We start from the raw sequence: 27,904 nt of genomic DNA on the forward strand, positions 1-27,904 counted from the left end.
CGCGGGTGCTGGCGTGCAGAGAAATCTTTACCCTGTACGCCGTAGAAGATCGGCTGGGTTTCGTGAAAAATGGTAGAGGAATTGTCGAAAGAAAATTCATCGATCTATCATTTGAGACTAAGAACCATTGATTCCTTCAAAGGTTGACCGAGATATCGCTCGCCGAAAACAGGCCATTTAACATGTAAACCCTATGGGCTGGTAGGAAATGTACGCCGTGGAGCAGCAGTGCTACCAACTAACTTCGGCGGGGGCCGGGTGGTGAGCCTTCCGGTCACCTTCCACCCAGTGGGGATTCAGTTCTCAGAAATATCTTCTAAACGCTTGGGTGCATCGACACATAATTTTACACACAAGTTGATTGCCTAGGTCATCTGTGTGCACAATTTGTTGTGTATCGGAGGTCAGGTCGGGTCAGGTCACGGCGAGGCCAGAAGTCGGATTGTATGATCGTAATTCCCGTATCGGCGAAATGGGTGGCTAGAGGCAGTGAAGATGTACAATGTACATTGGCATACAAAATGGAGAATATTCGTACTAAAATACGGTTAAACAGATATGGGAGTCATAGACTCATAATAAGTGTAAACTTGACCTAATCTGACCTCCTACAGTGAGTAACTGTGCACAGTAGGTAATAGGACTGGTCAAATGCTGTTTGAATGTGTCATAGCTCATTGAAGTTTGATGACATATGAAGCCTAAGCCGTTTACCTGAGGTCAAAATATCTGATGGCATGTTGCAGAAAGAACATTCCGAGAGGGTCGAATGTTTTTTCATCATTCTTGCTACTGGTTGACGATTACATAATGGAAGTGCTCTTAGCAATAATAGGTTTTTGCACGTACACGCATTTTTTTTTTTAGTATCATCACATGCACCCATCTTTTTAGTATCATCACATGCACCCATCTTTTTTCTTTCCACTAGTGAAAACCAGATGTCGTTAGCATGGTGTGTCAAAAGTGGAAATAGCCGCCCGGCTTTAGTTCGCCAGCCTTGTCAATAGATGGCAGTACCACAATATGGGCAGCGGATCGTGCAATGGACGTCAAATTTACTTTATCTGCTAAGAATTGAATGGCGGATCTTTTCATGCAAGAATCAAGTAAATCGGTCCACAACTTTTCTAGCAACAGGGATATGAAGTCAAACACCCTGCCAGAGCGGCGGCGCGGCGGCCGGCGGCGGCCGTTACGCGCCGCCTGGGAGACTGGCGGCGCTGAACGGTTCCGACTTGGCACTGCACTAAAACCTGTTAACTGCTTGGAATGGTTATAGCAAAATTTTCATTCAAGTGAGGAATAACCAAGGGCAGGAAGTATGTATGCTTGTGTGCGTACTGTGTAAGCCAAGAAACTGCATTAGCAGGTACTCGCTAATATTAGATCCAGCCAAGTCCAAATGCATTCCAGGGGATGTGTTTCTGACGGGTCAACAATATTCATCGTTCGATGGCGGATACAGTTTTAACAATACAAAAAATATTTTTGCACAGCTCTATTCCTTGAATAATTCTCTTCAACGCCTCATTCCTAGTTAAGCGAATTAGCCCATCCTGGTTGAATAAATAAGGCGATTTCGCCACAAGGTCGCGGAAAACCGACCGAAAACGGCCGCGCTCAACGTTAATTTGGGCATGCAGACTCTTAAAAACTTGCATTGGGCGGATAGGGTTTCCAGGTATTGGCTCCAAAACACCGTATTCGGCTCCCGAATACGTCCAAGTGACCCGCCTCGTTCCTAGTTAAGCTCTAATTAGATCAAGTGATTCATAAGGAGCGAAAAAGCGACAAAAAGCATGAATTTCCCTATGGCGGCGGGCTGCCGGGTTACCAGACGGCGCACCGGCTATTTCCACTTTTGACACACCATGGCTACATTCTGTTCTGAGCTATCGCCGTTTTTCCACGAGACCACCTAAACCCGTGGCGCAGCATAAAAAAGGAGCCGGGCAATGGCCAAAATCACGCGCCAGCGTGGCGTGAGGTCATCAGAGCTCAGCTTGTCGTAGGAAATAAAACCTGCCGAGATCAGGACATTTATTTTGAAAGTATATGCGGCGACTGCAGCATTCCTACAGACGGTATGTGGGTGGTGTCATTGGCACGGCGTGCGATGACCTCACCAATGCCGGGCCAGCCGAGCGCGCCGAGGGCGGGGGTGATGTGGTCGAATTTGCGGAGACCAGAGACGAGCCGTACAGCGAAATGGATGGTCCTCTGCAGCCGGTGCAGGCGGGATTTGGAGGCACCACCCCAGACTGACGAGCAGTACTGGAGGTGGGGGAAAACGTGGGTTTGGACGAGGATTTTAAGGATGTCGGGGGAGAGGTGATGGCGAATTTTGAACAGTGGTATAAGGTTCTATTTGACCGCCGAACGATAGAGGATATATGTGGCTCCCAGCTCAGGGTTTGGTCGAGGAGTACACCCAGCACCTTGATGTGTTTTGTTGGCCGAATAGTTACATCATCTACGTTAAGGGGAAGTTTTTGACTTAATCAACTGAATTTTGAGTGCTTGAAAGTGCTTAACTTAAAGGGACTATCCCACCTTCTAAAATGTTGTTAAAGCCAGTTAAATTGTGCCCGACTTTATAGATTGGATGACCAGGAACACGGTTCTGGCATTTATTTTTCATTAAACATCTTAGGCTTCCAATATTCCAAACACAAACTTTCAAATATGTGACGTCACAGCCCAAAATTACCTCCTTCCCCAGGCCACATTACTGTCATAAAGATGATTCTTTTTGCTCTGTAGGCACCACAACAAAGTTCAGACCAAGTTTTAAGCGATTTTTCAACGAACAAACCCATTTAAATCAGAATGACTAAACGAAGTGACGTCACACTAACGGTCGCTCCATGTTGAAGATAGGGCCTTGTACAAGGCCCATTTTCAAATGAAGGGAACGAATTTCTTCAACACCAAGAGGCCGCGGGGGTTGCAACCTAGATAGATAGTGGTTTCTGGACCTCGCCGCAAACTTGGCTATCTCAACTCAAACCCCATGTTAAAGGTGGGATAGTCCCTTTAAGAAATAATATATTATGCATACCAATTCCTAACAGTATTCATATCAATCTCTGTGCAGTGGGGGGACCGGCCGTGCGCGGCTACGTGTGCGTACGACTTCGGACTCTAAATTCTGTCATATATCAAGAATTGCGCGATCGGAAGATGGAGGGCAGGTGCCGGCCAACTCAACAAGCTCTGCTTGGCTGGGGCTCTGTCCTTGTGAATCCTATCGTTCAAAAGGCCCGGAGCAGTGCAGGACAAAATTTATAAGAAAACTTACATATTTTCCGCACATGCCGTTAAAATTCCAGGCCAAAGTTCTTTAACCCTCGCATGTGTAGGGGGGGGGGGGTCGGATGGACCCCCCCATGGTTTTTCGCGAATAACTCGCGTAAAAAGCGGCCGATCGCGACGAAACTTTCAGTACCCTCGCATTGATCAATTTTACACCTACCCTGAAAATTTCATGACCCTGACCCAAATGACCTTTGACCTGTGACCTCTTTTCTGAGACCATGTTTGGCCGGAATCGCAATTTCGCGTATGTCGGTTCGCACTAGCCGCGTGTTTGCAAGCTTTTCGTGGTTTCAAACGTTCAAACATGTGATTTGATGTTACTCCCGTGTGTGTCAAGGTCACCTGAAGGTCAGGTCAGGTCATTGACCTTTGGTGACCTCGGGTGACCTCGGGTCACTTTTTCGAGTTTTACATGTTTCTAGGCTAGTTTTTGGAGCTGAATTCGAATTTAGCAACCATTTGAACATTTACGAAGTAGTTTTGGTGACTTCGTAACATGCTACGAAGCTGTCAGAGGCGGTTGACACGTACTACGAATACCCGTCACGACGCCTACTGGTTGACCTGACCTGACCTGACCCGACCTGGTCTAAATGCTTCAAGACATCATCTGTGATCAAAACTAACACGATATTCGTGATCAGCACCCCGAAAAACCCCTTAGCAGCCACACTTTACGACTTTCTAACAGGTCCCGATTTTCCCGACTTTGGGTCATTGACCTGACCTGGAAGGTCAACCAATGACCTAGGACCTTAAAATTGGGTAGCATCGGCTTCCTCTCGTCACGGGCAACACGCTCGTTTTTTCCGCGAAGCCCTAGCTCGATCAGGGGCCAAACGGCAAGGGGGGGGGGGGGTCCAACCGACCCCCCCCCCCCTACACATTAGAAGCTGGCAAACGCCGCACACATGCGAGGGTTAAGTTAAAAAAATAGCGACGCGGAACGCTGCCGTTACTCCTTACACCCCGTTACGACCTTCCAGACCAGTTGCACCTTGTAGTTATATGTTTGTACCTACCTTCTACCTATATTATGTTTATCCTATGTATGTGCTGTGCATTGATGTCGCAACTGTAGCGACACATGCAGTGCAAATGGTAGCAGACAGCAGTAGTTTCCCCTACCAAGGAAGTGGTTTTCTACTACAGAGGTCGGAATTTCCAAATACGCGGCGGAGCCCGCCAGGAATAGGGTTAAAGTGTATTTCTACGGCGCTTTTAGGGCCGTTTGTGTTTAATCCCTCATGTTTTTAAAATCTCGTTTAATGTCAGATCGTTTTAGCCACTTATATTCCTACCAATGGTGTTCTTAGTGTGTGAGTGTGGTAATGTATGACGGAAAGCCTGAATAGCCACCATGTGGAAGGTTTTTAAATACACTGATACTGATACTTTTAAGCTACATCTAACGCCTCTTCAAGCGTGAAAAGTATTTATTTCGCTCTTATCTATCGCCGCCGGCAGTAATGGCGGACGCAGACTCCCACACGATCCGCACGATACGATCTACCAGTTGCCAGATCGTATCGGGCCTAGCGATTTTTATATTTTTCCGCCAGCCACGCTCACCATACGATCACCATTCGCTTACCATCCGCTCCGATCGGTTTCGGCAGTCAGAACCGGGCTTAACCCGTGAGCGGATTTAATCAGATGCCGGTTCACTATGACCTTTATCCGGGTCCTGGTCCGCTGACGCACTCTTGGAGAGCCGAATCACAGCAAAACTCCATCCGCGACTGTATCTATACGGCTTACGCTTTTCTGAAAACGTCTGCGTCTGGCCTTTTACGGGCCCGGACGGCCCCGATTGGCTGTCCACCAGTGACGTCACTGGTAGTGTTAAGCTGATTGGCGAATAATACATGGAGAGAACCGGGACGACATCCCCCTGAGTGAACGAGTGTCAGCTGAGACAGTTGCCCCAACTGTTGATTACGCATTTACGGGCTGATTACGCATTTTGATTCGCCGGACGGGAGCGACAAAATTTAAGAAGATGAGCGTATATATCCTCAAGAACGAGTCCCAGTTGTCGGATGAAGTTGCCATTAGATAAACCGTGGACCAGTCAACACCGGTCAGACTCAGGCAGACTCAAACTGACTCGACCGACTCAAACCGATTTAGATAGACTCAGACCGACTCAGATAGACTCAGAACGACTCAAACTGACTCAGACAGGCTCATCCGGCTCAAATCGATTCCGATCGACTCGCACAGACTCCGAACCATTCAGACAGACTAAGGAAGACTCAAACCTACTCAACCAACTCAAACCGACTCTACCGACTCAATCCTATTCAGATACTCAGACTGACTCAGACTCAAACCGACTCAAACGAATCAAACCGATTCAGATCGACTCAGACCTACTGACAGATTCAGAACGACTCAGGTAGACTCAGAGCGACTCAAACTTTTTGTTGTGTTTTTTAGGGGGGGGGGGGCGATTGGCCCCTGCTTTCCCCACGGTTCCCGAGACATTGTGCATCGGCTTCATCGATTCCGATCGACTCAGACTCAGAAAGACTCAGACAAACTCAGGCAGACTCATACTTCTCGACCGACTCAAACCGATTCAGATCGACTCACACAGACTCAGATAGACTCAGAACGACTCAAACTAACTCAGACCGACTCAAATCGATTCCGATCGACTCAGACAGACTCAGAACGACAAAATGCGCTTACATTTTATTATTTCTTGACCCCTTTCCTTAGATCAGCGTGACGAAAAACACATTTTTACTCAAAAGCTCTAAATCCCGGCGTCCTGGCCCCGCAGGCCCAAGATGGCGACTGACGCGAAGGAAAACAAAGGTAGTTAGCGTATCGTGTAACAGATGGCAGCAGCAGTTCAGCCGAAAAGGCTGGTGGTCCGTTTTACCCCGTGGTCCGTCTAATCCCGGTTTCCCCTAAATAAACTAATTAACTAAATAAAATCTAAGAACTTTGTGCAAAGAAGGCATTATATTGCATTTAGCAAACTTATTAGTATTCTTGCATTGCAAGTCTTCTGCTTACCGAATGTTTACGAGCTGATGGCGGGAGAATCCATGTTGTGCTATAACGTAGAAGCCATGGCGGGGCCGCGGAATCCGACGATTATACGATGTGTGAGATTCTGGCGACCGAGGAGGCAGCCCTCCGATACTGCAGAGATCAGGGACTAATACCCGCCCCAAATCAGCAGGCCCCCAACCTCTGCGTGGGCGAGTTCTGGGGCGTTTGCCGCGAAGTCGGGTTTAACCCGGCGCGCCCGGACTGTGAAGGGAATGTGGCGACTGTCATCCGGCGGTTGAGGAATGGCCCTAAGGCCTAAGCCACAGTATCGTTGCCAGGTCTGCCGTAAACAGCTCTCACAGCAGCACGGACTGGGGCCGATCGGAGGAGACAGCGCGATGACCTGGTTCGCCAGCCTTAACCGGACCGGCCGTCCCAAGGCTATAGGGCCGTCCTAACCAGACTTGTAAGCGATTCAACTCTGATTGAATCGATTCTCATGAATCGCTTGAAAATGCCGACTCACTGTGATTGAGTCGGTTGAATCACCTCTTGTCACCATATGAATCCTGATTGAATCGGTCACACATGGCAACTGCAAGTGATTGAATCGGCAACTCATCGATTCAAGTTGATTGAATTAACAAAATGATTCAATCACCATGTGTTGGAAATTGAGGTTATGACCATATTTAGTACTATATTATGTAGAAATATATGTGGCATTTGCATCATAGTCACACACAATGCACTGCAAAATTTTTAGGTATTTTGTCAATATTATAAATGCGCACAGCTATCATAATTGAAAAACATAAAAAATTGTTTTAGGTTTTAATCAAACTGTAAACACAAAATATACATAAATGTCAATGCATAAAGATGAAAAATGAATGTTAAGTTTCTTTCCAGTGCCTTAAAATCAGTATAGTAACCAAGTTAACAGTAGCAGTAAGCAGGCGCACATTGCTCAACAGTTCAACACACATGTTTTAGATATCATGTTAATCTTTATATTTTCAATACCCTGTTTCATCAGGACATTTGTGAGTATATTGATGAATACACAATGCATGTTCACATTATAATTTGGTAACCTTAGTTACTGATTTGATTTTGGGCTAAGGGTCATAAATTGCTTGATCTAACCCATGGTCTTCTCACTCACTTTACATTTCCCAGCAGAATCAGCGTTTACCTATCAACGTAAATAATTGGAATAGGCCTTGGCTTATGAGCATTGATGGATCTGTCACATATTGCCGTGGTGGCTCCCAATTACACAAAAGTAAAGATACAATGGCAAAAAGCAGATACATACCCTACTAGGTATTAAAAAACAGCCACCTTCCCATCACCTCCACCATCACCCAAAAACTATTGTTTTCATAGCTCAACAATTTTTTTTTTTTGCTCGGCCAGCCTAGTGCCAGTCTCGAGCGGTGGGACAGTTAACCCGGCAATTTTGGCCGGGATGCAAAAGTTTGATCTTTATCCGTTTGGTGTTCTTCACCTTCTAGTTTTGAGGACCGCTAACAGTTTTGCATTCGATGCTAAATTCGGATTAGAGATTTGCCAGACTGCTCGCAATATTTGCCACATGCAAACCACGCAAAATAGGTACGCTTTTATGTCGCAGCTGCGTCAATATACGCTGCAACTACCTAGTGCCGGGCTAAATACATATTGCCAAACCAATTTAGATTTTTACTGTTGGATATTTTTTTCTGTAATGAATTGGGCAGAATAAAAAACTGTTTTACACGCATGCATAAATATGCTTAATTGAATCTGAAAATATAAACTATGTATTTTATATAGTTAGTAATCCATGTTCTGCTGCTAAATTAAAGATGGCTGCCCACTTAGCGCATGCCGCGCATGCGTACTTCAGTACTAAAGGCCTTGCTACACTACGCGTGTTCTGCGTGCGTTTTTTGCGAGCTTGCATGTTTGCGTATATTATATAAAAGTTAATAAAACCTTTTATAATAATTTAATAATTAAAAAAAAATAAAAAAATATAACAAAAACAAAACATAATATCGTTTCTTTCTAGAACCATATTATGCAAATATACACTGTGATGCAAATCACGCAAACTCGCAAAAGCAAAAAACGCACGCAGAAAACGCGTAGTGTAGCCAGGCCTTTACAAAGTGCAACTCAGCTTGAGCTCCGCCGCGTATGAAGTTTGGTGTCGTGGGGCGGGCTTGGAATTGTTATTTTGTCATTGAAGATATGGATGGTTGAGGTAGTTTTATCATGAGAGCATTCAATTTATATTATGTAACTATTGAATAGCTTCGTATGTGTCGATATTCCGTATTCTTGATAGTAAAGAAAACTTGTAGCACGCCGAAAATGTCTAGTCCGTGTAATCTTTACCGGCTTTACCACTGCTTGATAAAGTATCAATCAATATTTTTTTTGAATCGCTGATCACCAGCTATTTTAGTTTGGGTATCACAATTGATTTGCAAAGTTTGGTCCTTTTCGATGATGCTGATAATATGTGGTAGTGTTCTGTGCAATTTTGCATGTTTCCTTTTGCAAGCGCCAAGCAGATAAATGAATTTTTATAAGTCTTCTGGTAGCTTCATTTGTAACAGAACTTGTGTTTTCTGCACTTCAATTATCATCTTTCCACCGTATTTATATAAATATCTACAACTTTGTTGAGAGTTCAGTATAGATTTAGTACTTTTCTATGTTTTTTGGTATTCTCCTAGTGTATTTGGTTGGTATCTGTTTGGTATCAGTTTCCAAAAATGTCTTAAATTGATATCACATATGTATATATTTTATATAACATCTTGATTGAATCGCGTTGAGTTAAATCATGAGTTGAGTCATTCTCTGAATCACTGAAAATGGGATGAGTCGTGATTGAGTTGAATCACAAGGTCCATGAGTCGTGATTGAATCGCTTGGAAAATCAGACTGTTTGATTGAGTTATGATTGAATCGGTCATTTCATCAAGTGAGTCGTGATTGAATTGATTGAATTTTTTTGAATCGTTTACAAGTCTGGTCCTAACGCCAAGCTGTCGAAGCGTGCCGTCATGTGGATCATGTATGCAATGGTCAAGAGCCTGAGCGTAGTTAATATCGCCACGCTGGTGTAAGGCGACAGGAACCTAAGCAGTGCGCGAAGTGACGACGGCTGACCTCCAGGACGCCCCTGGAATGGGTGGCGCGGGCCAAACGGTCCAGGTCGACGAGTCCCTGTTCCGTGGCCGTCGTATGTAAGTATGGCAAGTACAACCGTGGCCGCCGGCTGCAGGGAGCTGGGAGATGGTGTGCCGGGCCGCATGCCGAATAACCATGGCCAGCGCCTCGGCGGACCATGGGCGTAACCGGACAAATTTTCGTATGGCACTTCTTCGTTGCGCAATTCCTCGTCTGCAAATCTTCGTCGGCGCATTTATCCGTGTCGCATTACTTCGTCTCGCATTTCTTCGTAAGCGCAAATATTCGTAGCGCATTTATTCGTTTCCGCATTTCTTTGTCGGCGCATTTCTTCGTCAAGCATTTTTTTTTGTCCACGCATTTCTTCGTCTAGGCAAATCTTCGTCCGCATTTCTTCGTCTGCGCATAGCTTCGTCCGCAAATCTTCGTTTGCGCATATCCTCGTCCGCAAATCTTCGTCCCGGCGTATCTTCGTCCGCAAATCTTCGTCTACATTTTATCGTGCACGCATTTCTTAGTCTACGCAAATCTTCGTCCGCAAATCTTTGCCTGCGCATATCTTCCTCCGCAAATCTTTTACCCCGTTTTCCACCAGAAGCTGAAGCAGCTGAACATAACCAGTTCTCCTGGCCCAGATGGTGTCCCCAGCCGGGTGCTGGTTGAGACTGCTGGTGCTATTGCTGTCCCACTGGCCACACTGTTCCAGCAGTCACTGGATTCAGGCTGTCTCCCTGAGGACTGGAGGCTCGGGACTGTCATTCCAATCTACAAGAAAGGATGCAAGAGTCTACCCGAAAACTACAGGCCCATCAGTCTGACTTCAATAATCTGCAAGGTGCTGGAATCCATTGTGCGCGACCAGATGATGAACTTTCTGAACGAGACTAATCAAATATCCAGACACCAGCATGGCTTTCGCCCCAGGCGATCCTGTTCCACCCAGCTACTGGAGACGATTGACGAGTGGAGCCGACTTATTGAGGATGGTGAGCCCCTTGACACCATTTACCTGGATTTCAGGAAGGCGTTTGACGCAGTGCCTCACCAGCGCCTGCTCAGAAAACTCTGGGCCTATGGTGTTGAAGGAAACCTGCTGAGATGGATTGCAGCCTTTCTTTCGGGACGCAAACAACAGGTTTTGGTGGGGGGCTGCCACTCCCAGTGGTCACCGGTCACTAGTGGGGTGCCGCAGGGCTCTGTCCTTGGCCCACTGTTATTCCTGGTGTACATCAACGACATTCCAGATGTGGTGACCTCATCAATCGAGATATTCGCTGATGATACAAAAGTTTATCGCAGTGTATCTAAGCCATCCCAGATTCAGGATCTCCAACAGGATATCAACTCAGTAGTTGAATGGTCCGATAGATGGCAACTGCCATTCAACGAAGCAAAATGCAAGAGTTTGCACATCGGCCCAAATAACCAGGAGCACCACTACACAATCAGAGGTAAACGTCTCAAATCTGCCAGTGAAGAGAAAGATCTGGGTGTCTTTATCGACTCATCCCTCAAGTTTAGAAAACAGGCAGCATCTGCAGCTTCCAAGGCCACCCAGGTCCTGGCCGTGATTCGGAGGTCGTTCGCTCACCTTGATGAACAGACTCTGACGCTGCTCTACAAGTCTCTTGTACGTCCACTCCTCGAGTATGGCAACGTTTCATGGGGACCGTTCAACAGACACGATCAGAGGCTGTTAGAACGCATCCAGAGACGAGCAACCAAGCTGGTGTCAGGTATCAGGAACCTGCCATATCCTCAGCGTCTCCAGAAACTCAAGTTACCTTCGCTCTACTACAGAAGACGGCGCGGAGACATGCTGACGATCTACCAGCTGCTACACGCGGGAGTCGACCTGGACCCTGATGACTTTTTGGCGAGGAGCTCAATGACTACAACTCGAGGGCACGGCTGGAAGCTGGCGAAACCTCAAGCAGCGTCTCGTGTGCGGAGGAACGCACTCTGCGTACGAGCCATCAATGACTGGAACGCCCTTCCCCGTCATGTGGTCCTCGCTGAGACCCTAACCCAGTTCAAATCCCGACTCGACCAGCACTGGCAGACCATCCATTACTCAGTGCCAACCCAAGATTTAACCTAGTGTATCCAGAACCTACTCGACGAGATCGGGACCTTCAGGCGTATAGTGCCTTTCTAAATCCCGATAAGTGTAGGTAAGGTAAGGTTTTCATGGGCATCACTGATCCGGATCAGTGCCTCGTAAGGGCTTAGGCTGCCCATGGAAACACCCGTAATCCCTTACCGCTGATCCGGATTCTAATCAAGCTTCGAAAGAAGCTGAGCCGTAACGATAGGGATAACAATTTTTCTTTGATTCTTACTGAACTGACACAATTGACCACGCATTTTATATTACAATAACTTTATACGTTTTCATGCTGTCACAGTTCATCCCCGCACTGTTTTTGTCTGTATATTTGTATACAATGTGATATAGACATGTGGAGACGAAATGTCATGAAGGAGACCCATAATGCCACTGCGTGTTTGCAATAACATAGGTATTATGCATATATACCTAAACCAGAGCGAGAGGTGGAAACCAAGAACAAGAAACATCGGAGAAAATAATCACGGATCGGCGCAAAAGCAAAATGCTTAAATCAAAGCGCCTTTCCTACAAAACATAAACACAAATAAACGCACAAAAAATGAAAGATTAACACGAAAATTAAGTGCAAAATAAAACCACCTGGCAACAGGTCACGACGGCCCCGCCAGCAGCCCGCCGAGCAGCCCTCCGGACATAGTCACAGGTGTCCGGGCCCCGGGCAGCAACAATCGGGTACGATGTCGTGTAGTGTGTGTGTGTGGGTATGTGTGTGTGTGTTATTGCTGTGTGTGCGTGTTGAAGCGTTGAGTATGTACAATGTATGCATGGAGATGATGTGTTATGCTGATTCCCTGGTTCTCAGTAAGATCATGGCCGAATAGGAGTGCACTAAGCTTGCATTTGTAGGAAATGTTTTCGAAGTTTGGTATGATTGTTCGCGCCGCGTTGAGGAGGAGTGATCTTTGGTGTGTGTATAGGGGGCACCGGAGGTCGTCTATTCATGGGCGGCGGCTTAGAAAAAAAATAACTAAACGAGGGCTAAGAAAAAAGTCAATTTTTCAACTTTTTATTTCTGACATAAAAATGCAGTTTTCTAGGCGAGCTTTGTCCCAGGAATCTAATGGTGCCATATGTGTTCACATGCGATGTTCAGAAGTGCCTCTAATTCACAAAAATGCTTATGACGTCACCATGCCCTATGCATGTTGGAGCTATTTTTACAATTTGGGGGTGAAAAATAAAGAATAGTTGAACTATATCACTATTATATGATATCACTATTATTCTCCTTTCCACAGCTCTTTGTTTTATCGATGACGCTGACTCTGGTCACTGGTCTGGATGTCCTCGACCGATTCAAAATGGGTTCCCTTGACAACCTTTTTCATTTAAAAGAACAGCCAAAAGTCACAGGGAGGTAGGTCTGACAAATAAGAGGGTGCTTGAGCACCACGACCTGCTTTTTGGCAAAGAACGGTTTGACGCTAATGGCAGAATGCACGGGAGCGTTGTCGTGATGGAGCACCCAGATCTTGGCTTCCCAGAAATTCCACTTGGTGCGCCTGACTCGTGAAATGAGGCGTCCCGGGTCTTCCTTGTAGAAATGCTAGTCGACTGCGGTACACCTTCAGCACGAACTGACGGTGAACGAATCCCCTATGATCGAAAAAGACGATCAATGTCGTCTCCACCCTCGACTTCGACATGCGCGCGAACGTTGATGGACCTCCAGACCTTGGGGTCATCACCGACATCCTCACGACCAGTGCTGAACCTCGTAACCCATTCAAACACTTGCATGTGACATATGACCTAACATAACATTAAAACCTTGAACAGATTCAGCGTCTCTGTTGAGTCTGGCAAGGAACGTCATGTTCCTTCCTTTTTTCGAAGCTCATTGTAGAAGCCTGGCGGTGACAAGGCCGCCGAACATCGATAAAACAAAGATCTGTGGAAAGAAGAATAATAGCGATATGGAGATGCCATTTGGCACACATCACCACAATATGACCAAGATTAATGTCAAGTGTCTCGCTAGTCTTCGGGCCCCCTACTTTATGGCCAGCACGAGCAGTCCGGTTTCTTTTTAGCCACACCTCGTATATTCCGGTTTTTTGGAAAGTCCCAAAATTTTGGAGTTTATTAGCTTGTCGCCACGATGTCCTCTGGTTTACATGCACTGCCAACACTCGTGTTTTGTGACTGGCTGAGGGGGATTAGGAGGTCGAAATTGGGACAGGATTGGTGAGGAAGGCGACAGTCGCTGCCTGATCGAGGCTCCTCAGTGGCGAGGGCGCCGTGAGCAGACAGATCTACCGATACTTCGACGCCTCGATGGCGAGGTTGGCCGAAGCCGACTGGCCGCGCCCCTTGTATGGAAAGAGGCCCCTTTCCCCGGTCTCGATGGCGAAACGCGGGAAAAGAGTTAAGCCCTCGGACCTTGGTTTTCGCTGGCGAAACACCGGTGGCCGCCCCCTCACACACCCCAACGAGGGGAGAAAAGCCGAGGTCCCCGGAAGTAGGACGGGTCACAGTCACACGCGTAAGTGGCCTGCCGTCACTCCTCGCACTTCCGTCACTTCCGTCCCTCACTTCTCTCACAGTCACTGAGTTCAACCACTGGATATTTATTGTCACTTCTCACAATTCACTCCAGAATCCAGCTTCACTCCGTACCCCCAACAGACCGCGTTACACGCATACACAGACTGAACCCGCCCGAGATCAGCTCGCTGGTGCCCCGCGGCGCGGGACACCAGCGACCAATCAGCGCGCTCCCCGCGCATGACCTCACCAGGTCAGACACGCCTCGGGCGCCACGTGGCCGCAGCGGCCGGCTCGGCAGCCGCGCGGGCCGGCCGGCGACTCGGCGGGTACCGCTCAGCAGCGGTCGGTGACAACAAGCTGTTTTCCAAAAACATAGTTTTTTGAATTTTTAGGGGTGAAAAACACATTTTATGGAAAATCTGAGATAGCCATCTTAAGGAACTCGTTGAGCTACGTCTATTCATGTCCTTAATTTACAATTTGCTTTAAACCTCGATTTTTGGCGATTTTGTTTAACATTTACCACTTTTTGACTGAAAATGCCATGTAGTTACATCACTAAAATCGATATATCTCAAAACATTTTGGATTTTTTTTTTTTAATTACACAGGAGACGTCAAATTGATGGGGGAGAAGGAATGCCAAGTTTCAAGTTGATAGCGTAAGTGGTTCATGAGTTATTCAAGAAAAGCGGAGGGGGGGGGGGTCGGATCCGACCCCCCCTAGGTGGTCGCGGGATAACCGCACGAAAGTATTTTTAATTATTAAAAAAACAGCCGTTCCGCCGTATCTTTCAGGGCAAGGTGCCGTCGGTCATCCCCGACGTTACGTCACTCCGGGGAGTGCCAGATTTTCCGACTAGACTTTGATGCCCCCGGCCCCCGCTAAGGGAAGTTTGTTGCGTTGACCCTGCCCTCTACCCTCCCATCGCGCCATTCCGGCTCTGTGGCAGAATGTTGAGGGTAAAGTTTAACGTGCGCACATAGCCGAGCACGGCAGGTACCCTCACTGACTTCGCCTGGCTACGGCCTGCCACCAACCGAAGCCATACCTGTCAGGAGGCCCATAAACTTCAAGCGCCCGTTGCGCTTCGAACCCGGACTGTTATAACCGGGAATGTTCTGAGGACCACGCGGAGTCCAACGCTGTACCACTACCGACTGAGTTACCGGGACCGGCCGCGGCGGATCGGATGGTGTGGCTGACCGGACGCTGCTGTGGCTGTGTCTGAGCAGAGGCCAGCGCCCCGACAATCGTGCACCACGTGCCGACGGGCTCGGTGCAGCCGTCGGCGGACGGTCGGCTGGTGGCCTACCCGGGCTCCATCGTCCACCTGGACTGTCTGCTGCTGCGCACCCGCGGCAACCCCACCTGGCTGTGGTCGGCCAGCGGGCGCGCCTACCCCACCGGTAAGACCTACCCCACCCACCACTGCAACTGCAGCCCCTTGCCAACAGGCACGAAATCTAGGGGTCATTTTTGACCAGCACCTCACTTGGGATGCCCATGCGTCCGCTGTTTCCCGCAAGTTCTGTGGCATCCTTGTCAGCCTCTCCCATCCAAAAACCTGTCACTTTTTCAATTCAATTTATTGAACATTCCATCATATAGGGACAAAACATATTGGCATGATACAGTACAAGGTTATTGACTACATAATGCATTACTTCATATGTCTAATATAGTTACACAATACACATCATATTCATGTGACAGTCACAAAGTATGTACAAACAGCTGTTCTATGCAGCCTGTTCAGCGCAAACCAGTAATCCCGCAAACTATGATGGGAGTGCTACGATCATACTCGTTGGGGTAAGACGAGCATATGGATGGATCATGGCCCAGCATAGGCGGTCCCAGGGGGGGGGGGCACGGTGGCCATGGCCCATTTGGTTTTAAAAGGTGGGGCCATACTATCTTTTGGCCCCACCTTTGCAGATCGAACAAAAGTCCTACAAAAACTTTCTGTATGTTTCATTTTCTCATTTAAAAAAAGTCTTTCGCCATCAAAGGAAGTAAATATCACTCATGAGTGGTCTCAGTTTCGCATTCTGTCAATTTGGCGGTCAGCGTCGCTGGCACCGGTTTACGAGTATGGTCGGATGTGAGATATACCGGGTGTCCACGTCAAAAGTGTACCCAGACTTTTCTCCATATTTTATCTTAAAAACATCACACTCATGAACAATTGCCCTTGTTTGAGAGCCAAGGCAATGGCAAAACATTTGCTATGCTTTTCAACTGTGCTCGGCACTCTGCTGACCAGCGCGTGCCGTCTAGAGCAACTGCTCTATATGAGCCCCTTTGCGTCGGGCCACCGCCGGCAAATGGACCGTCTGGATGTGGGTGATCGCTTGGTCAACCATGTGAGAAGGAAGGCGACGGATCTCGTCGCTGATGGCGTCTTTCAACTCCTGGGTCGACCCTGGATTGCCGGTGTACACACAGTCCTTGAGAAAGCCCCGCAAGAATAAGTCTACAGAGGGCTGAGGTCGGGCGAGTGGGGAGCCCATTCCACCGCGCTTTTCAAGCTGATGTGGCGGTCAGGAAAGTGCTCCTCCAGGAATTCCAGCGACCGTTTGGCGGTATGAGGCGGCGCCCCGTCCTGTTGAAACCATTCTTGATGGCGACGGATCTCGCGTCTCCGCTTCAGCTCTCGCCAGAATGGTTCCAGTGCCGCCGAGACGTAACGTTCTAGCGTTACGGTGTTGTGTTTGTCTCTCCCCTGTCATCTTCGAAAAAGAAGGGCCCGATAATGCCCCCTCCATGCCAGTGGCGGCGGAAGGTATTCTAGGATAGGGGTGCAAACGATATTGAAGCGCCCCTTCCCGCTGGGCGCCCCTTGCCATATACACGGTTGTAGTAACACAAACAGTGAAGAGACGTTTCCTCCACACCGATAGGGGCCCATCCCAGGGGAACGGAATAAATGCCGCCCCCTCATTGCCGGGCGCCCCAGGAGAATGAATGTTACACATCAACACCAATATGCCTCCCAGGCTCCCAGTGAAATGAATTATGAATGTCGCCTTTCGACGCCGGTAGGCGCCCCAGACACCAGTGGATTTACTGCCGCCTTAAAGGGACCCTCCCACCTTAACATTAGTTTTGAGTTGAGATAGCCAAATTGGTGGCCATGGCCTGAAAATACCGGTTTGGGCAATCACAACATCGAAAAATGCTTTGATTCGGAGATATGGAATTTCAAACTTGCAGTTTTCAGATTCTAAGGGGCTAATGCATTGGTATGCCCCCTTAGAATTTGTGACGTCAGCGGAGATCTAACGATTTTTAAATCTTTTACTAAAACGTTTGGCAGCACGCGGTGGTATATGCTGCTTTGCGCGCAACAAATGCCGCACTTTCAAATAAAGTCGCTAGGAACAGCGGAGATCCCAAAAAGTAAACAAAAGTCACAAAAGTAAAAGTCTAATATCTTGAAAACCGGTGAATATTTTTCGATGAAATTTGGTAGATATTCATTTTTGCTCTTTCTGAACCGAGCGACATCACTTCCATGCCAATTCATTAACGTTTTTGAAGGTGGGAGGGTCCCTTTAAAACACCGATAGGCACCTCAGTGAAGCGAATGCCGGCCTATACCACCGATAAGCGCCCCGGATGAATAAATACCACCCGTCAACGCCGATAGGCACCTCAGTGAAATTAATGCCGCCCCAATCTCCGATAGGCGCCCCAGGTGATACATGTCGCCCATCAACACCAACGGGCGCCCCATTGAAATGAATACCGCCCTTCAACACTGGCAGACGCCCCAGTGGAATGAATGCCGCCCCACAATGCCGATGGCCGTCCCTGCACTGGAAAATCAGTTTCGCCCCTATACAGGCGCCCAAGCCCATAGAAGTTTGCAGAGTGCTATTCCTGGTCATAATAATCTCCCCAGTAAAAAAAAACGCAAAATACGCCCTAGCACTAGGGGTGTAACCGCCCCATTGACCTCTATAATAGCCTCTATAATAGGTAAGTATAGAGGTCAATGAATCGCCCATACGGACAGTGCAATTTTACAGGCCCCAATCTCGGACCTCCCTTAACATTCATATGTTGTAAACGGCAAACCGCCCCCGATAAATGTTACACAAACTACCTAATTTCCTCTCGCATATCGGCCATCAGGCGCCCCTTTTTGTCGCATGGAGCCTGCAACGCTATAAGCCCTCATATGTTCGTGTTGGCGTTCGGAGGCTATCGCCTTCAAAGACTTCTCCATAAATGTTTCTTTTTCGTCCTACACACAGGCGCCCCTCTTTCGCATGCACGCGCCCCTCTTCCGCATGGCGCGCTTCTCGAGTAGCTGCGCCCTCCTAGCCTTTATCGCCTGGCAAGATTATATTCGACAGGGTCGGCAGCATCTGCCTTTGTTTCAGATAAGGATGCTCTCCACTCTTCAGCATATCAAAAGATACTTTTCCCACGTCATTGCCACCCTCTTCGTGTCACAAGTGCCTTTATCAGTTGCGGTGTCGCACTGCTCAGCTTTATGGCTGCCGCACCTCTTAACTTCCTGCCTCCTCTACAGATTTTCGAGGCGCCCCTTTCCATAGCTTTAGGGTGCAGCTGCCCCCCTTGCCCCCCTGCTTCCGCCGCCACTGCTCCATGCCTCATTGCCACCTAAACCATTACTTTCTTGCTGTGCAGAGGCATGGTCTGAACTTTTTCTAGGCGGTGGGATCCCCAGTGGGATCCCCATTGTGGGATTTCACATGCCACGGTCTGTCTGCCGGCGGTGGCCCGAAGCAAAGGGGCTCATATAGAGCAGTTGCTCTAGACGGCACGCGCTGGTCAGCAGAGTGCCGAGCACAGTTAAAAAGCATAGCAAATGTTTTGCCATTGCCTAGACTCTCAAACGAGGGCAGTTGTTTGTGAGTGTGATGTTTTTAAGATAAAATACGGAGAAAAGTCTGGGTACACTTTTGACGTGGACACCCTGTACTCTTACTTATATGGAATATCAGCGTGGGTTTTCTTGAAGCTCTCGTAGGCCCAGCATTGGCTGGCATGAGACCCTCTTCGGCAGTGGTCAGTGGGGCCTGCCAAATGAGCGTGGCTCTACGACACTAAGGTACGACCTCATGGGTTGGTGCTGTGCAGCTCAGAAGCCTAGTGGTGACCCCGTATGCCGGCTTGGTTCCGCGCCGCCAAATTTGGCATACCCTCTGGGGCAACATTTTCGCACCTTTCCTGAAAATTTGAAGTCCCAGTCTTTTCAGGTCAGGTCACCAGGTCACAAAAACCGGTACAAGGTCAGGGTAAAATTGGACTAGCTTAGCGGCAACTTGATTCCAGAGTTCACAACCCGCCTCCCGTAGGGGGGGCCGAAACGGCCTCCCCCTGTCCTTTTCGGTCGATATCTCCTAAACGGCTAAAGATATCGCCACCAAACTTTCAGGACCCCTCCGGGCGCATCAATTTTACACATTGTGACCAAAAATTTTTCCAGAGGCTATGATAGTTTGGCCACAAATGACGTCAGAATGACGTCATGTTCTGTCATTTTCGACCGAAAAAAGACCTTCGCGAGAAGACCTGTCAGACCTACAGCTTTGAAGATACAGAAAAATGATCAAGACATAAAAGGTGTAGAATTGACAACTGCTATCTCGGATTTTTGAAATTTTCGAGTTTTGACCCAAAAATCAAAAAAGCATTTTTTATATATTAGCCTAAAAATCCAAAAAGTTTTTTGAGTTTCGAAAAAAACCGGAATATATGTGATAGTACCTACCGTCTTCTATCTACATACCAAATTTCAGATCGATACCTCGTTTTTTGGCCAAGTTATAGCGAAATAAACTGTTCAAAAATGATGACGTCAAATTTTCAAACGCAATTTTTGGCAATTCTAGACCTCGTAGAAAAAAAAACAAACAAAGACCACCATTAGACTCCCCGTGACGAGCTGCATCGAATCGATACCCATTTTATGCAAAAATATCAACTTTGAAATTTGACCTAATTTGACCTGACCTTGACCTGACCTTCACCAAAGCGTGACCTAGGCTGGCCCCAAAGGCTGCCTGACCCACATGATCGCATTTGTCATGTAAAATGGACCATAAAACATGCATCACACGAAACTTTCATAATGTGACCCCCGGTGACCTGACCTCGCTGTGACCTGACCTGGTATCAGTGACCTCAGATAGCAAAGTATGTGTTTGACGAACAATGTATTATCGATGGTTTTCAATAAATTACCAATTTACTCGATTTGACAACACATTCCTTGAAATGCCTGTGAACGGTGAAAATCTGACCTTTGACCTGACCTGTGACGTCATCGGTTTGACCTAGGTCAATGAAATTTGGTCACAAGGTAGTTCCCGGGTGGGGCTATCGAACGCCGTTTGAATTTTGAAAATCGGCCGGTAACTTTCCGAGATCTTAGGGGGGCCGAAACGCCCCCCCCCCCCCTACGGGTGGTAGGGTCCGCCGGTAGCCCTACGGGGCGCGGGTTAAATTGGTAACAAAGTATATCATTCGATGCGCACGGACGTCCTGAGTTCACTGGTGCTTTTATTTTTGCTCTATCGTTACTAGGTAAAAAGTTATAAGCGAAAAACCTTTGACATGTTTTAGCAAAATTTTTGCACTCATACCCCAAACCCCCCTAAATATTGACTTAGTCACCAAACTTTCACAGGGGCGAGATCTTCTATGGACCCACCTACCCTGTAAATTTGGCGTTTCTAAGTGCCATAGGAGCCAATCGCGAGGGGGGTCGTACCAACCCCCCCCCCCCCCTCGCCGTCCATGTTACGGAAAAGGCCCTCGCCTGGCGAGGGTTAAAGATTAGCGTGGGACCTCCGGGGTCTGCGTAGAGCTCGCAATGGCTAGTATGTGATCTCGGAGGCCTGTGCAATGTGTATTGTGTACGGTGTGTCTAAAAAGTATGTCCCCTGGTTTGGCTCTCCCACCGTAGGCGAGTCGATAACTTGGCGGAATCCGCCACCGAGGTAGGGAGGGTCGGAGAGGGGAAGGGAGGGGAATGAGGGGCAACCGCTCGGCACCAGGCGCAGGCGATACCTGGCTGACCCCGCGCTCCCTCCCTGACCTCCGTCCTGCCCTCAGGCGAGGACCGATTTCCTCGGCCCGTAGCGGCCGAGCGGTGAAGCCGAGCTCGCGGGGCGCGACTACACTGGCCCAATCTTATAAAGGGAGTGCTATTCTCTTCACGGCTTTAGATGATATTTATAGTGATAACCAGCACTCTGCAGTAGATGTGTAAAATATAGTCCAAAACAAACGGAAGCATCAAGCACACAATTGATTCAAAATATGCTCTCCCATTCCAATAGTCGCCCACTTCTATGGAGGGTGTAATTTCTTTGGACGTAGAATTCGCGCTGCTGCAAACGAAGACACTACCTAGTCCTACCGAACTTTATGAAATCGGGCGCTGGGATCCCGTCAATATACGCTGGACTTAAATGCGTGAAAACAATTTTGCACGTAATAGCCGTTTCCTTTAGCCAATGCCCATTCCAAGGCGTTTATAAGATTGGTCCCAGCACCGGACGAGGAAGTTTGCTTTTAGAGCGTATTACCCGAGAGAGAGTGAGAAAGTGAGAGAGAGAGAGAGAGAGAGAGAGAGAGAGAGAGAGAGAGAGAGAGAGAGAGAGAGAGAGAGAGAGAGAGAGAGAGAGAGAGAGAGAGACAGAGACAGAGACAGAGACAGAGACAGAGACAGAGACAGAGACAGAGACAGAGACAGAGACAGAGACAGAGACAGAGACAGAGACAGAGACAGAGACAGAGACAGAGACAGAGACAGAGACAGAGACAGAGACAGAGACAGAGACAGAGACAGAGTCGGCAGTCGGCTGAGGTGGTGGCGCGTGTGCGCGCAGGCTGGGCGATCGCGGCCGACGAGCGCGACTGGAAGTACCGGCTGTCGGTGTACTACGCCAGTGCGGCGGACACCGGTAACCTGACGTGCCGCTCGCCGGACGGCGCCTACAACACCGTCCGCCTGGAGGTCAGAGGTGGGTGACCGGACACCGCACACAGGGAGGTCAGCTGGCACACAGGGAGGGCAGGTGACCGGACATCACACAACTGTACACAGGGGCACAGGGACGTCAGAGGCGGGAGGTTCAAAGTGATAACTACGAGGTGCTGCTTTGCTGGTACCTACTTAATACTTTGGCTTTTTGGTGCATTCGACATGCTTAGTGTAGGTGCTGATGGTTGCCAGTGATCTTTTCGAATGCGCCTGACTGACCTTCCAGCCGAACATCATTGACGAAGGGGGTGGTGGTTCAGCACTCACTCCTCACAAAAATTATTTCCGAAACTGAGCATCGAAGCGAGTTGCGGGTGGCCGCGTTGAAACCAAGACACCCCTGAAATGCAATCCTGTAATCTGGAATTGGAGGGATTCCAGATAACCGACCAGGGACAGTTCAGAAATAAGTAGGTGTAGGTTATATATTCAAATTTAGGGCTCTTGAGAGTGCAGTGACGACAGTGCGTCCAGTTTTGAGTTGAATGCGAAGGAAAGGCCGATGAACCTCTCCTTAACCCTCGCCCGTAAACGGTGTTTTGCCACCTTCGCCCATGCAGGGGGGGTTGGTGCGCCCCCCCCTGGCGTTTGAAAATAGAGCGTCGTAGAGCTTAGCGGAAAAGACCAACGGATTGCTCTCAACGAGATCTCGCGATTGGTGGTATATTTTTTGGTCCTAGGTCAACATTTGACCTACTTATGACCGGTCAAAGGTCAAATTTTCGGAAAAATCTAACTTTTTCAAATTTCCGCGCCGATCGGCAAAACGGTAAGAGATGTCGACTTGAAACCTTCACTATCGTGATCCTTGATCAATTCTCTATCGTTTGGCGTATATTTCGATGTCATAACTCTAAAAATGATGCGTTGGGAGCATCGGAAGTCTGCAAGGTCATTTGTGCATTGGGTCACGTCAGGCGTGTGACGTCACTGACCTGACCCTGACCCAAAATGAACTACAAGAAACAACCGACGATGCCTGAAATGGAATGCAAATTCGAATTCAGGGCATCAAAATACCCCGAAAAGGCATACAAGTGCAAGACCTCATTACAGGTGAACCGAGGTCACTGACCTTACCTTGACCTTTAGTAACCTTCAAAATGTCAACGGACATTGTGCCAATGTCAAATCGGCCAGTTGTGATTCTAAAACAATCCATCAGTGTGTCAGGTCAGACGGCATTTATACCAATGTGAAGCAATCTCCAATTTAGCGTAAATCTGGCCGGAGGTTGTTCCCTTTATGACGTCATAACTCCGTGACCTGACATGACCTTGACAATTTTTTTTTACCAAAAGTTGCGCAAAGGATGTCCCAAAGGGTACTGAAAATTTGAGCAGGCTATCTGAAACGGTTCGGCGTGTAGCTAAGAAAAACCTCAGGGGGGTTGCACCAGCCAGGGCCCAGGGGGGGGGGTTAACCCTCGCCCTACATGGGCGAGGGTTAACGTGCTAAACTAAAAAATACATCCATGTATTTCTTTCATACATGTATTTCTTAACCCGCGCCGTGCTGGGAGGCCGGGAGTAGGGTGTGTCATATCAGAACCATTTTCCTCAGATCAAACGCCTCCGCTGATTTTCCTTGTCCCCAGTCCCTGTACCTAAGGATAAACTGTGAGTGTGACACCTTTCTTTTCTCAGCGCGAACCCATAAAGCGACGCTGCTCGAAACAAATTTATGATTTTCAGCGGCGCCCGGCGTTGCAGTCTGATGCTTGAGTCCCAGCTGCGCGGTGACACTGGCACCAGCCGCGCGCGCCGGTGAGGTGCGGCGGCTGCGCTCTGTGACCTGCTGACCGTGTGTCGGTAGCGGTGGAGTGTCCTCCGGTGACGGAGACCGGCTCGCTGCGGCTGGCCTCCACCTCGTCTGCTCGTCTGGGACAGACCGTGACGTTCACCTGTCCGGCGGGCCACCAGCTGTCGGGCGCCGCCTCGGTAACCTGCCTGGCCAACGGTCAGTAGCCGTCACCGCCGCCCGACTCGCTCAGTCAGTCAGTCAGTCAGTCAGTCAGTCAGTCAGTCAGTCAGTCAGTCAGTCAGTCAGTCAGTCAGTCAGTCAGTCAGTGTGTGTATGTGTGTGTGTGTGTGTGCGTTAAGGTGTGACGCTGCCCGGCGCCGGCTGCAGGTCGGTGGTCGGGCCCCCTGCCGCAGTGTCACACGGTGCAGTGTCCGCTGCTGGTGCTCGCCGACCGGCGCGTGCTGCTCACCTCTGTGAATCTGACCAGCGGCAGCCGGGCCGTGTTCCGGTGTCCGGCCGGCTATCGGCTGGCCGGACCGCGCGTCATCAAATGCCGCCAGAGCGGACACTGGAGCCGACCGCCGCCCACCTGCCGAGGTGGGGAACAGCACACACTGCCGAGGGGATGGCACACTGGGGAGGACACTTGGAAGTGGAGGGGACACTGGGGAATGGGGGAGGGGGTGGGATACTGGGAAGTGGAGGGAACACTCAGCCAGTCCCCGTGTCAGTCTGTCCGTCTGTCCGCCCAGTGTCCGTCTGTCCGCCCAGTGTTTGACCGTCTGTCCGCCCAGTGTCCGTCTGTCTGTCTGTCCGCCCAGTGTCTGTCCGTCTGTCCGCCCAGCGTCTGTCCGTCTGTCCGTCTGTCCGCCCAGTGTCTGTCCGTCTGTCCGTCTGTCTGCCCAGTGTCTGTCCGTCTGTCCGCCCAGTGTCTGACTGTCTGTCCGCCCAGTGTCCGTCTGTCCGCCCAGTGTCTGACTGTCTGTCCGTCCAGTGTCTGACCGTCTGTCCGCCCAGCGTCTGTCCGTCCAGTGTCTGTCCGTCTGTCCGCCCAGTGTCTGTCCGTCCAGTGTCTGTCCGTCTGTCCGCCCAGCGTCTGTCTGTCTGTCCGCCCAGTGTCTGTCCGTCCAGTGTCTGTCCGTCTGTCCGCCCAGCGTCTGTCCGTCTGTCCGCCCAGTGTCCGTCTGTCTGTCCGTCTGTCCGCCCAGTGTCTGACCGTCTGCCCGCCCAGTGTCTGTCCGTTTGTCCGCCCAGTGTCCGTCTGTCCGCCCAGTGTCCGTCTGTCTGTCCGCCCAGTGTCTGTCCGTCTGTCCGCCCAGTGTCTGTCTGTCCGCCCAGTGTCTGTCCGTCTGTCCGCCCAGTGTCTGTCCGTCTGTCCGCCCAGTGTCCGTCTGTCCGCCCAGTGTCCGTCTGTCCGCCCAGTGTCCGTCTGTCCGCCCAGTGTCCGTCTGTCCGCCCAGTGTCCGTCTGTCTGTCCGCCCAGTGTCTGTCCGTCTGTCCGCCCAGTGTCTGTCTGTCCGCCCAGTGTCTGTCCGTCTGTCCGCCCAGTGTCTGTCCGTCTATCCGTCCAGTGTCCGTCTGTCCGCCCAGTGTCTGTCCGTCTGTCCGCCCAGCGTCTGTCCGTCTGTCCGTCTGTCCGCCCAGTGTCTGTCCGTCTGTCCGTCTGTCCGCCCAGTGCCCGTCTGTCCGCCCAGTGTCTGACCGTCCGGCCGGTCGGCAGCCGTCTCCTGCCCGGAGCCCGGCACGCCGCTGCACGGGTACGCGGTGCGCTCAGGCGGTACTGCCGTCAACGACACGGTCGAGTACTTCTGCAACGCCAACCACGTGATGCAGGGCAACGCCAGCAGCCGGTGCACGCCCACCGGCATCTGGTCGCAGCCCACGCCCGCCTGTGAGTGCCCGCTGGGCGCCACTGATGCGCGGCCCACTGCGGCCGCTCGGCGAGCTATCATAGAGCATGTCCATCGTATTCGTAGTCCTCATCTCCTCGTATTCGTATTCGTATTCGTATTCAGCGTTGAGCTCAAAACTTCACAAATCTATGCGAACCGATAGTACTTGACTCGCTGGTTCCCAAGATAGCGTATTTTTTGCCAAATATTTGCACCTATAAGGGTGAAAATATTTGTGGCTATAAACAATAATACGATACTTCTTTCTTTACCGTCTGATTGGGCTCAAAATGGCACCAAACCAAGAGCCATCACACAAGGACGCGTCATAGTCAACAAAATTGCCGATCGAGGTCAAAGGTCAAGGTCATTTTTGCGAAAAATCGTTATTTTTCGACGGGTTACCGCATACAAATTTATTTACCGTCCGATCGGGCAAAACCGACCTCAACTTTGCACTTTTTCGTATATCTTGCACACTAAATTCCAAAATGTGTTTTTTCATTTGAGGCTTATCTGGCCCTATTTGTGGTGCGTGACGTTACGATACAAGGCTGCCCCAAGGTCAAAGTCACGCAAGAGAGGAATCTTGCTTGCTTGAGGCAAACAAGATTAGGCACTGATTAAAATCAGCCATAATGATTTAGTCATTTTTGCTATCCTGATGCACCTTTGCATTGGTAGCGCACAAGCCCTACTAATCTTGATGTGGGCCCTACCATTGCTCCATGAGCCCTACCAATCTATGTACACCTTTTTACGGCCAAATATAGAAAAAGTGCACACAGCCCAGAAATAGTGCAACCATGCACTCGGCCGCTACTTCGGCCGAGTGCATGAAATTCAGTAATAGTGCACACGGCTCCGAAACAGAGCAAGCAATTTAAAAGGTAATGCATTCATTTTCAGTAGTTTTGATTTCAGTTTCGCCAGAGTGCATCGCTTCGTCGTATGCATTGGTATTCGGCGTACCGCAAAGCAATTTAGTTAATCTGCAAGTGAATTCGGCGCCTTTGAACTTCGTTAACCCTATTAGTGGCAGGGGGGGTTGTTTTTATCCACCCCTCAGGTTTTTTTCGGGAATATCTCCGAAACCGCTGAAGCTACGATGCTGAAATTTTCTGACTTTTCCTAAAACTAAATTGGGCACATTCCCGGAAAATTTCAAGTTCATAACTTAACCAGGGGCGGCTCCAGAGCACTGGGAATTGGGGGGTCCTATTCGTCGAGTCATTTGGACGAAGATCACGATGCTGATGCATTATAACTGTATGCACCAGTTTTACGAACAGCGAATGAAAGGTATCATGTGATAACATATACAAAGCTATTGTGCATCCTCTTTTGACACGTTTTTGCTATAGTAGGCGGATCCAGGCGTCCAAAAGGGGGGGGGGGTTATGTTTTACCTCCCAACATAGGTGCCCTGACACTGCCTATGCATGACCAATACAATTTAGTCGTTGTTTCATAAGAAAATTGTAACATAACAAGACCATTACCACCCTTTTTAGAAACACTACCAACAAAAACCTTATTTACTGTACTTTTTGTGTACCCCCAATCTCAAAGATCTGTATCCGCCTATGATTTTTGAAAATGCATATTTTTAGGATCCATGTGAATTCCTGGTTCATTCTCTATCGATCGGCAAAAGTTGCGTTAAGATTGGTTCAGAAACCTGGCCGTGATAAACAGTCTAAAATGTGTCTGCAATTTGCCCGTTTTTACTCCCCTCCACCCCCCCCCCCCTATTGACATTTTTTATTTTTTATTTTTTAGAAATGTAGATCACGTTGAGCGAAATCGAATGCCGTTTGAATTTTGAAAATCGGCCCGTTATGATCTCGAGATATCAGGGGGGGGGGGGTCGTAAACAGCCCCCCTGCCACTAATAGGGGTAACCAGGAGCCTGCCACTAATAGGGTTAAATTTTGATGAGTTTAATGAAGACGCCCAATTTGGGCGGCAGTGCACACATTTCAGAAATAGTGCAGGCGATTTCGACAGTACGGCATAGTGCAATAGTGCATTCATATATTGAATCGCGGCACGATATTCGTCATATTGCAGCCATTTCGTCGTAGTAC

General features: G+C 49.0%; 1 protein-coding gene across 1 annotated transcript in view; it reads left to right on the forward strand.

Moving 5' to 3' along the window:
• The window catches only part of LOC122385553 (locomotion-related protein Hikaru genki-like), a gene marked incomplete at its 3' end in the record, with an annotated part of 234,824 nt that extends 209,011 nt beyond the window's left edge, over positions 1-25,813 (forward strand). Inside the window, exons 6-10 of the mRNA XM_043373899.1 lie at positions 15,383-15,556; positions 22,025-22,159; positions 23,995-24,138; positions 24,310-24,519; positions 25,643-25,813. Of these exons, the coding sequence (XP_043229834.1) occupies positions 15,383-15,556; positions 22,025-22,159; positions 23,995-24,138; positions 24,310-24,519; positions 25,643-25,813 (834 nt within the window). The remainder of the gene's footprint in view (positions 1-15,382; positions 15,557-22,024; positions 22,160-23,994; positions 24,139-24,309; positions 24,520-25,642) is intronic.
• Between the last annotated feature and the right edge of the window lie 2,091 nt (positions 25,814-27,904).

Source organism: Amphibalanus amphitrite, unplaced genomic scaffold, assembly GCF_019059575.1.
Source record: "Amphibalanus amphitrite isolate SeventyFive unplaced genomic scaffold, NRLGWU_Aamphi_draft 000223F_arrow, whole genome shotgun sequence".
NCBI lineage: Eukaryota > Metazoa > Arthropoda > Thecostraca > Balanomorpha > Balanidae > Amphibalanus > Amphibalanus amphitrite.